At 40.3% G+C, this 11,375-nt stretch overlaps 1 protein-coding gene across 3 annotated transcripts; it reads left to right on the forward strand.

The window, feature by feature from the left end:
- Positions 1-1,017: 1,017 nt before the first annotated feature.
- Positions 1,018-11,257, forward strand: stom (stomatin). 3 transcript variants are annotated; one of them, XM_061061778.1, is made up of 8 exons: positions 1,057-1,172; positions 2,039-2,062; positions 2,444-2,553; positions 2,877-2,949; positions 5,726-5,808; positions 5,973-6,176; positions 8,811-8,945; positions 9,044-11,257. In XM_061061778.1, exons 1-8 carry the CDS (start codon positions 1,112-1,114, stop codon positions 9,230-9,232), a joined length of 879 nt encoding a protein of 292 aa, XP_060917761.1. In that variant the 5' UTR covers positions 1,057-1,111; the 3' UTR covers positions 9,233-11,257. The 3 variants fall into 3 exon arrangements, with proteins under 3 accessions (XP_060917762.1, XP_060917761.1, XP_060917760.1); XM_061061779.1 differs by lacking the exon at positions 2,039-2,062 and having other exon boundaries at positions 1,018-1,172; XM_061061777.1 differs by lacking the exon at positions 2,039-2,062 and having other exon boundaries at positions 1,058-1,196.
- Positions 11,258-11,375: the final 118 nt, after the last annotated feature.

Genomic DNA, 11,375 nt, shown 5'->3' on the forward strand with positions numbered 1-11,375 from the left:
TGAAATTGTAGATATTAAGGTTTCAATTTGATCATGGCAGCAGCGCACATTAAAATGTTTTGCCACCATACACAAGTTGTTATGCCCATTGTCACTCCCATAACTAAGTTACAGATTATGTAAGACTAAATACTGTGTATCAGTGTTGCTGTTTATGGTTTAAAAGGCTGAAAGATAGATAGGGATTTTAAAAGCTGCTTCCAGCTGCTAACTTCTCCTGCACTGTGAACTATAAATAGATATCTGAGATTAGCTTGTTTAAAGTGCTGGCTAGTTTAGATGCCAGCTGCCACAGAGAAGGCAGCTATATTCCCTCTTCACTGCTGGTATCTGGGGTAGTCTTTAAAAACCTCTGAGGCCCTGACCTCAGCCAAAAACATTGCAGGTGTCTGCTGTGTGTGCAGTCTGCAGCATATAAAATGCAGCTTACTTCGCCTGTCACAGTTTACATCAGTTACGTTCATAATTTTAGTCCTTTTTCTTCCAACACATCTTGATATTCTTGTTCGAGTTAACAACTATCTTGTTTGGGGATTTTCTTCTCTCTAGTTTTGCAGTTTATGCACCAGTATTGTGGTATTTTAAGGTAGGCCTAGGCTATATCATGGGGGCCTCTTTTATAAGGGAGTTAAAGGAAGGGAAGAAAGTTTTATAATTATTAATGTAGTAGGCTATTAGAGGAGGTAGCAGCTTGTAGTAGTTGTGGGCCAGAAGTGTTGATATTTTTGCACATTCTTTATGTGCAGATTGTAATACTGAGTTTTCATCACAGAAGTTCGGAGCAGACTATCACAACAACAAATAGACTTGTAGACATTTTTGACTAACAGATGGTTGCATGCTGCTCTAGTGGAAAAACAATTTTAAAATGACCTGCTGTTGTTAAATGTAATGTACTGTTTACACCCTCTGGCCTCCTCCTCTCTGCGCCACATAACCTACAAGTCAAAACGTAGGGTTAAACATACCCGACGGTAACCTACAAGTCAAAACGTAGGGTTAAACACGTCCGGAGGAGGAGCTCTGTTACATAGTGTTTTGATTATCCCAGTAAACACAAAGCGACAATTATTCCTCTCTGCTTAGTGAGATATAATATCCTTATTTAAGCATGCAAAACGACAGCGAAGAAGTTGCAATGAAAGAAGCAAGAAGACGTGAACGTCAAGCAGGTATAGCTTTGTCTCTTTATAAGTGTGCTATTACGGGAAGATATAAACCAAGAGGGCGTAGCTAGCATTGAAACGTTAGCAATGGTAGCAGCCTCTTAAAGCTAACGTGAATTAGCTTCACTGTTTATCACCATTAAGCGTGAAGTAGCCTGAATATAAACACTATCTGTAACTTAAATGTAGTTTTGTACTAACGAAGCGAAACAACAAGCAGTTAACATATTAAAACTAAAACAAATTAAGGCTCTTTCAGCTAATTACTGTCACTGGGAATAATGTTACTGGACTAAAACTGGGTAATGTTAATATTCCGTGTTTATTAAATGTTGAAAAGGGCCATATCTGCCCATGTGGGCCCATATTAATCATTAAATAATTGACCATTGTAGTAGGAAAAAAGCAATACTCCAGACCAGCTATACTCTAATTCAGGGATGGGCATCTTTGGTCACAGCAAGGGCCACATTCATTTAATTCTCACTGCCAGAGGGCCAAATTGTAGTATACGAAAACGATTACAGTCAATTATGTCTCACATTTATCTCAACATATACCAGTGATCAAATATTATTATGGACATATTTCTGGTTTTCACTATTTCATGGCAGATTTTGTCATCTTTTCTTCATGTTTCCAATTAATTGATATGTAAAAATTGACCTGAGGGCCACATTGAGGGTTGATGGGGGCCGCATGTGGCCCCCAGGCCGCCGTTGCCCAACCCTGGGCAATTGCTACCTTAGTTTAACTTTACAATAGTTGAGTCATCTACTTCAGAATTTCTACTGTTTATTCTTCAATATGAAGTTACTGAAAATTCACTGCAACTAGTAAAGTTGCGTTTTGACTTCTAACTCTGTCTGTAGGTCCAAACATACATGATACTGAAGGTACGATCTCATTCATTAAATGGTTGCATGCCACTTATCTAATTTGACTGAAGTATGCTGCCAGAGCATGGCAGGTGATATGGCTGCAGGTGTTTTGTTTAACAAATGCCCAAGAGCAGTGTGTGTGTGTGTGTGTGTGTGTGTGTGTGTGTGTGTGTGTGTGTGTGTGTGTGTGTGTGTGAGTACAGGTAGGCACAGGTTTCTCCCTGTATGGATTACATCAGCTCAGTTGTTAGATTTGAAATGTAGCTTTTAACAAAGAGAAAATTAATGCACATCTGAAAGGGCTTGCTTGTGATCTTCTCCCAGTGTTTTGCACTCCATTACCACAAATGAACCTATTAATGAATCTAAGTGCATGTTTTTCTCTTCTCTCCCCAGGGTTGGAGAATTCAGACAACGTTATTGGGTTATGTGGCTGGCTGTTGATCGGGCTTTCTCTTCTCTTCACTCTGCTCACGTTGCCCATCTCCATTTGGATGTGCATTAAGGTCAGCTAGTAGATAGAGACAGCCTTTACTTTTCATTGCACTGACAGAACAGGCTGGTAAAGTCAAACCTATAAAACAGATGTTGTCCTCTTCTGTGTATTTACTGTTTTGGCAGTGCTTTTTTACTGCAGTCTCATCCTCTGTAAAATGATGTCTAACAACCTTTAGAAGCCAGTGAACCATTATCATTTACTTCATTTAAAGGCATCACCATGAGCAAGTCAATATACATCAAACTATTTCAATACCACATCTGTACAATGTTGAACCACGAGAAAGGAAGGACTCCTACACAAGCCATTTATGTTTTTTTATGTGCACAGATTGTGAAGGAGTATGAGAGAGCCATTATATTTCGCCTGGGGCGCATTTTGCGAGGAGGAGCCAAAGGTCCAGGTGAGACCACACTACCATGTTTTTTTTTTAAACAATATGTTTGTTGTCTTAATAATTATTTATACGTCTGATTTCAGCAAGTGTATTTCTCAACAAACATGCCCCAATTTGGTTCAGAGCTTTGGAGATACTACCATTTCCTCCAACCTTTAACTTCATTATACTCTAACATCTAGTTCTTCAGACAATTTTCAGACACAGGAACTTTCCCAAGACACTAGTCTAGGCCCCTTAGAAGGGACCAGGGTGTTTACTTAGCACCTGGGACTTTAAAATGCCTCTGTTAAATACTCTCCAATACTCAGAGCAGCACCTCTGTCTGGAAGTAAAGGAGCTCTTGTTCAGAGCTGTTCAGTGCTGAGAATTCAAATGTTTACATTTTGTTTTCTTTGTAACAAAGTAGGACAGGAAATAACTAAATTCCACAACCTGTGGCTTACTGGCTTCAGGAAACCACAATAAAAGACTGACATCCTTTTTTTTTACGAGTGGCATGGTGCATGCAGAGCAGAGACATGAAGCTAAAGGCTGTGCAGAGTGTGGGCCTCTTGTTTGACCACCATTTAGCTTGAAAGAGATACTGTTTAGTTACAGTGCCTCAGTCATCAGTTGGACCATATGTTCATGGTAAGAACGTGTCATACTGGAGTATTTTTATATCCACAATATCCTGGTAATGATCAGCTTCTTGCAGAATCCTCTTAAAGAGCCCATATTATGCCCTTTTTGGGGTTCGTATATTTAATCTATGTACCTACTTTTGTACGTTCACAATAGATAAAGTCTGAAAAAAGTGTCTGTTTTCATGTACTGCTCCTCCTTGCTCCCTCTACGCTCTGAGTCCGTCAGCTACGCTCTGCTGAGCCCCCACTGCAGAGCGCCACGTGGGCCAAGTCTGCTCTGATTGGTCTGCCGGTCCGCTCTGTCGTTATTGGTCAGTTGCTCAGCACGCGTCTTGGAAATTTCAACATGAGCTGCTGGGCTTGCCACAACGAGCCAATGGGCTTAGATCAGTGATCTCACACTGACAATGACGTCGCACTGACAAATTTTTATCGAGGGGGGCTAGAACCGAGCGTTACATGCAGCTAATGCTACAGCTAACAGGAGGACGTAGGAGAAGCCGCGTTTCCGCAGACTTTGAATTTTTACACATAGATGTGCCTAAACATGCACAGGACACTTGGAAAACACACTAAAGAGCATATAAAACCAGAAAAAGAAGAATATGGGACCTTTAATGCGTTTTGCATGTAAACTGGTTGTGAAAACCTGAGAAAGCTCTTGTCCAGATAATGGGAAACCTGAATATGCTGCTACCTGGACTGTTTTATTCTAGTAGAACTATGTTGCATTTAAACACCTAACCAGGTTTATGATATTCTTTTGGTAAGACAATTGTGATTGAGATGGTGAGAACACAGCTGCAGACAAACGGCAGAAGCCTGCATGCTGTCATGATTATCTCTACAGGCTTAGAGTACTTTCCCATTTCATGGTACAAAGAAAAGAACTAAAAATGGAAAAATATTTAGGCCTAATAATAACAACAAGAGAATGCCCCACCTAAAAGTTAATCATAGATAAGCACGAGTGCATGCTAGTTGAGTGAGGCTCCGTTTATTAGGGTCCACAGAGCCATACGTCTGGCCACTCCTCTGCATATCTGTCTGTTTTATGTCTGAGTGCCTTCATCATTCTCTTCTTAGTGATGTGTCGTGTGTCATTGTATTTGTGTAGGTAAAAAAAATATGGACTCCCATGAGCAAAAAATTAGCATACATCTCATAACTCACTGTCTCACTTTCTTTGATTTCTTGTTTAACAGGATCTTAAAAAAAACAGTCAGTGTCCTCTCAAAATGCTGATATGTGACTCCATGGAGTGCCAGGGGACTCCTGTTTATGACAGAGTGGGGTAATAATAGCTCTCCGCCAGCACACTCCACATTCATGAGAGAAAGGAGGAGCCAATGCCAAAGTTGAATTCAGCATTTGGTTTCCCGTAATGCCCCCTTACCCTCACTCTCACAGTCTGGCTCTGACTCCAGCTGTAACATCTGTTATATAATAGTGCTTTAGAACATTTCTCTGTATATTTAGTCAGAAAAAAAGGCTTGTGGGAATAGCTTATTATAAAATGGTTGTGTTTGTGAAACATTTCCCATCTGTAAACACGTTTCTTCTGCCATCAGCAGAGATTTTTATTGATGAACAGAGCTTTTTATTTTTTCAGGAGTGGAATTTTCCACTGCACAATATGATGGTTTACAGTGTCTGTGAGAGCAACCAAGGCCTTCTTTTCTTGTCTAACAGGAGATATGATTGTTCCTGGAAATGTCATGGTAGAAACGGAGTGAGGAGACTGCTGTTGTCTTAATTTCCCCTCCTGAACAGATGGCTGTGATCTCACCGTTTAAATACACAACATCCTGACAGGAAATGCAGCCCACTCGTCTCTAAATGGTGTGGCAGCATTAATGTTTGCTAAATGATTGCACACCTAGCACATGTCTGTTTCACTCAGGCACATGCCTAGTATTGTTTAATGCACTAATCATTGTGACTTGAAACGGGATTATGAAAGCTGCAAATATCCGCAGCTTTGCCTCGCTGTCAGCACAGCTGCAGTCTTATAAAGAGAGCTTGACTTGGCCCCGTGCCCGACTTTCATTCATCACGGTGTTTTCAAACATTTGTGTAGAAGCTTGCTCATTATTGTGTTTACAGCAGCTTTAGTCTTTGTTAAAACTATTTGCATTCTTGTGATTCCACAGGGCTGTTCTTCATCGTGCCGTGCACTGACAGCTTTATTAACGTGGACATGCGCACCATCACCTTCGACATCCCACCGCAAGAGGTATGACACACACACTTCCAATTACATTAAACAAATACATTGCCACATTCACAGGAATTCAAAGGTAATTGTGCAGATTCCTGATGGAGCCGACCACTAATCTAATAGAGCCACTTAACAATTCATACTTTTTATTTCCTGTTCAATCCCTTTCCCGCTCTCAGGTTTTGACCAAAGACTCTGTGACAGTGAGTGTTGATGGTGTGGTGTACTACCGGGTCCAGAATGCTACCCTGGCTGTGGCTAACATCACTAATGCAGATGCTGCTACCCGGCTGTTGGCCCAGACTACCCTGAGGAACGTCCTGGGTACAAAGAACCTGGCAGAGATCCTGTCTGACCGGGAGGAAATCGCACACAGCATGCAGGTAGAGTACAGTAGATGTTATCCTCACTGTTAACTGGAATTCTGATCCAATCCTGTTTAGGGTAGTTTGCTTTGTGGTCCAGCAGGGGGTTCTCTTTAAACTCACCATCCGTTGACCTACTGCATGCCCAAATGACTTATCAGTACACTAAGATTGTCTTAAATGACACTAGTAATCACAGCACTTTTCATCAGACAGTCATGACACAGAGCAGTCTGAGGAGTGGAAGTACATTCTGTCAAGTGGCAGCAGCTTGAATTCTGTAGGTGGGCTAGGCAACTTTGGAAAAGAAAAGTCAGCCAGATTTTTAAAGCATCCAAATTAAAAATGTATAAAGTTACCCCCCCCCCCCCCCCCCCCAAACAAAATGAACATGCTTAACCTCAGTTGTGATGCTGGTTGAGTCCATGTGAAAGGTGGGGCATCCAATCATTTCATTCGGTCTGCATGGGACACTTTTTTCAGAGCATGTGATTAAATGATTGTTGTTGTGGTTACAGAGTTAATTTTTTACAATAAAATAATTTTAGATTGCCAGAGCTTGAAGTAAAATTGTTTTTATGACCACTCAATAATAGATAATCCGAACATCGAACAACTATAAGAAGAACTGTTGATGTAGATGCTTTCTGCAAACATCTGAACCTTTAAAGAATGGGATATACATGTGGCATATATCCTCTGTTATACCCCATTGTCAGTGTAAATCAATCACTGCACATCGGTGGGGTTAAGTTGTTCTGTTTGCTGAGCCGACATCAGAGGTAGTAACGGAGGTAAAACACAGCAGCTGTAAACATCAGAGCTGCACTTTTAATTCATTCACTGGGACACCAATATTACACTGTTGTGGTGTTCAATCATGTGACAAATGCAGAATTACAGCACAGCACCGTTACAGCTGTAGAGCAGAATGTCTGTGTTTGTCGATATGTTCATATTATGTAACTGTAAGGTGAAGTTTCTGTGACATTTTCAGGGCGAGACCCAGAAAAAAGGGGGTCTAGCAGAAAACCTTCCAACAGAAAAACCTGTAATGAAGTCAGTCAAAAGAAATGTAGGCAATATTCTGAAGCTCCAATAACACAGACTGAGTGGAAGAGGAAACAGAATGGAGGATTACAGTGCCACCTTGCCTGCTTAGAGCCAGGTTTGCCTGGACTCATACTGAAACTAACAAACTGCAGATAAAATGTGTACAATCTGTATATTTAGAAAACCTTAGGTAATGCTGTGTTAGATGTAGAGCACAGCTGTTAGATTTACTCTTAGTCCATTTATTAATTTCATTTCTGCTTCTGTAAATGATAACATATTTACATCTGATGCACACGGTCACAAGGTTTGTCAGTGATCAGTGACATTAACAATGTCTAATATTTGGAGTACTTGGAGTTATTATACACTCTAACATCTACAGTTTTTCCTCTGTAAGTTCAGCATTCCCACTGAAATACAATGAAGAACCACTTTTTTTTTCCTTCCTTGTATTGTGCAGGCCGTTCAAAAAGGCAAATTGTGCATTACTGCCATCATCTGGCCTGGAGTGAGATTGAATTTAACGTGACATTTAAACAGCAGCATGTGTTGTAGGTACATAAGTAGTCCTAATACTGCATAAATTAGTCCTCTATCTTTTGCCTTCAATATTCCTTCTTTCATTTTGATTTAAGTACTTTGATACTTGATATATACATAATATTATAGATAATTTATATGAAGTTAACTACTGAAATTACAAAGAATTTTGCACCAGAAAAAGTAATTATGGTGATGATTTTATCATTGATTCTCTACTGGAATTGAACCCCCTTTGACTCACCCTTCTATTTCTTTTCCACCCTGCCCAGTAATTACAACATATTATTCACAAGTATTATTACTAATATTTACAAACATTTAGAGAAGCTGTTGCATGCATTTTTAGAAGGTAGAAGTGAGTAAACCAATAACCCAAGCTATTCTTTTAATGCTTTCCAAACTCATTCAGCGTCTCTTGGGTTCTGTTGTCGGGCGACTTTTGCAGAATATTGTAATCATTTTAAATGTACACCGACTTTGATGTCCTTTTAATTCCTCATGTAGAGCTGATCCTCAGATAACCGTCAATAGTGGTCAAATTGTTGAGAGTAAATAAAGCCGTTTTGTCATGACAGTGGGGGCTCGGTGAAAAAACAACCTTTCATTTTCGACTCGCTCATCAGTTGTCCACAACATTTAAATGTAGAAATAAAAGGACAAATGTGCTATGACTCTGGCAGTTTGTGTTTTTAAGATTAAATGTTATTGTGGTTATTCTTTAAATGCATCCTTATATTGTAGCAGTTGTTTTACCTTAAGACCAAGTGTGCTCTCTGTTGTATTTCACTACAAGAGAAACGTGAGGTTGAGCGCCATCTGCAGGACAATATTAAAAAGATGCAAGGGAGTGTATATGAAAAGAAATCAGACGTATTCAAATTTTAACGTTTCGGGTAATGCAATACTTTTCCTGTACCACAAAAAGTGTTTCGTGACATTTCTAGTTTCTACAAAATGCTGACAAAATGATCTATTTTGGTTGAGCCTTTTTAGAGTTACCTTCAAAAACACATGGTAAACAAATGTGTAACACTCGCTTCCCTGTCTCCTCAGTCCACTCTTGATGATGCTACCGATGACTGGGGGATCAAGGTGGAGCGAGTGGAGATCAAAGACGTCAAGCTGCCCCTTCAGCTTCAGAGAGCCATGGCTGCTGAGGCGGAGGCAAGCCGCGAGGCCAGAGCCAAGGTGAGGTCACAGCAGATCCACTCAGAAGATTCACACAGGTGTCTATATCACAGCCTCTATCTTGATCACTATTCTTTTCCCTCTGCTTTCTATTGCAGGTGATAGCGGCCGAGGGGGAGATGAAAGCCTCACGGGCGCTGAAGGAGGCCTCTCTGGTGATCTCAGAGTCGCCCTCAGGCCTGCAGCTGCGTTACCTTCAGACCCTCAACACCATCGCAGCCGAGAAGAACTCCACCATCATCTTCCCGCTGCCGCTGGAGATGATGCAGGCCTTCGTCAAACACTGAGGGAAGTCTCAGGAAAAAAATGCATTCACTCTCTCAAGAATATGCATTACTCAAACACACACACACACATATTTAGATTCTGTCTGCTGAGCGACATAAAAAAATATAAAAATATGTTATTGCATTTTAACACACCTTAAAGACTAAAGCAGTCAGTCCACTTCTACCCACGTTTTGAGGGATCTAAAGTCTGCTTTGATTATAAGCTAAGAAAGAAAACTGCAACCCAAACTGACTTAGTTACTTCATTTCAAAATTGTAATTTTGTTTTGCTTTTAGATAAACAAGACGACTTGAGGCAAAAAGCCGGGTATGAAATGTTTAATTAAGAACATTGTTGCTTTGCTCAGATCGCCCTGACGGATGTTTTTAAAGTATTGTATGAGATTTGAACAAAAATGGTCACATTGCAGCAGAAGCTTAAGCCTTCATCCTGCAGTTTTACGTATTTTTCATTGTATGCTTCTAATGTGTCAAAATCAGAGAAAGAGCCCCAAATCCAAAGTTGTACATGTAATGAAAGCAAAGTGCCTGCTGCATAAGAGGCCTTACAACCGGACACACAAATACACACATACACATACATTTGTGCTTCTTTTTTCTCCTTCTGCAACTACTGCCAGCTCATCATTATCATCATATGCTGCAAACCTTTAATCCCTAAGACCCCTGCCTATTTTATATAGTTTTTTCCTACTGTCAAAAGTAAACTCATTGTTTTCTTAGAGGTGCCATTACATGCTTTATCTTGACTTAGGTGTAAAACTCCAACACAATGAACTGACAATGCAACCTCCAGGACAGGAGGTACAGTTTACGTTTCTGTACTTCAGCCGCTCCCCTAACCTTCTTCACTTTAGGGAAGGGAGAGACAGAAACACTGGTATGCTGGTTTAAAGATTAACTTTGCCTTTTGAAACATTAAGTATTTAAAATATGGTGCATTACCAGACTGAAGGAGAAAACACGCTCAACTTCTTTTCAACGTAGAACAACTGGCAGCTGAATCCCGGAAAATGTTCAAACAAGAAAAACAATTAGGACAGCACTCCAAAATTGTATTTTAATTGCCACGTGAACGTTGCTTCTTTAGCGTGTAGCAGGCAATTTTTTTTTTACCTGACTGAACAGGTAAACATTTTTAGTGTCGTGAGATAAATTGATGCAAAAGATTGAAGGATGAAATCTCGGTGGATTGTGTAGAGTTTACTTCATCACAATAACCAGCATGAGAGTGGCATACAGAAACACACACACACACACACACACACACACACACACACACACAGACACACACACACACACACACACACACACACACACAGACACACACAGACACAGACACACACAGACACACACACAGACACACACACACAGACACACACAGACACAGACACACACAGACACACACACAGACACAGACACAGACAGACACACACACAGACACAGACACACACACAGACACACACACAGACAGACACAGACACAGACAGACACAGACAGACACACACACAGACACACACACAGACACACACACACAAACACACACACACACACACACTCGTATATGTTTACAGTATGCTCTCTATTCATACACTATGCTCTATTTGGAGGGCTGGACAAATGCTAAGGATCAGCCTCGATTAGCTGCACAGTTGGTTCTGTGGGTAATGTAGTCGCTCTCGTTATTGAGCCCCTTCCTGTCTGGTGAAAACAGGGACTGTTAAATGTATCGCAAATCTGTCAGCCATAAGCCTTAACTTAACTGCCATAGAGTCATTTTACCACCTACTCTCACATTTCTATGCACTTTCAAATGAAACAAAGTATTTTATTTATCTATTAACAACAGGACTTTATCACATTATGCTCTATCAAAGCAAACAAGCCAAATAGTTACCCATCTTTGTATGTATCTTATAACTGACATATTATTGTAATACCTGTCCTCCTTTTGACATATGAAAGGACAGGAGTGTTGGAAAATGTACGTTACAGTATCTTCTGTGTGTCTTTGTAGTGTTACCACGTATGCATAAGAAGTACATATATACAATATATCTAGATCGATATAAAGGATTGTAGTCCTGTGAGGTTAAGAATAGTTTTCTGTGGCTGGATTTCTTTTTATACTTTGATTTTT

Source organism: Labrus mixtus, chromosome 17 (assembly GCF_963584025.1).
Source record: "Labrus mixtus chromosome 17, fLabMix1.1, whole genome shotgun sequence".
NCBI classification, from domain to species: Eukaryota; Metazoa; Chordata; class Actinopteri; order Labriformes; family Labridae; genus Labrus; species Labrus mixtus.

Bases quoted from the DNA above. Each gene is read 5' to 3' on its own strand.
- stom (XM_061061778.1), top strand. From the start codon at position 1,112: ATGCAAAACGACAGCGAAGAAGTTGCAATGAAAGAAGCAAGAAGACGT. The intron at 1,173-2,038 runs GTATAGCTTTGT...CTCTGTCTGTAG, and splicing joins AAGACGTGAACGTCAAGCAG to GTCCAAACATACATGATACT. The intron at 2,063-2,443 runs GTACGATCTCAT...TTCTCTCCCCAG, and splicing joins AAACATACATGATACTGAAG to GGTTGGAGAATTCAGACAAC.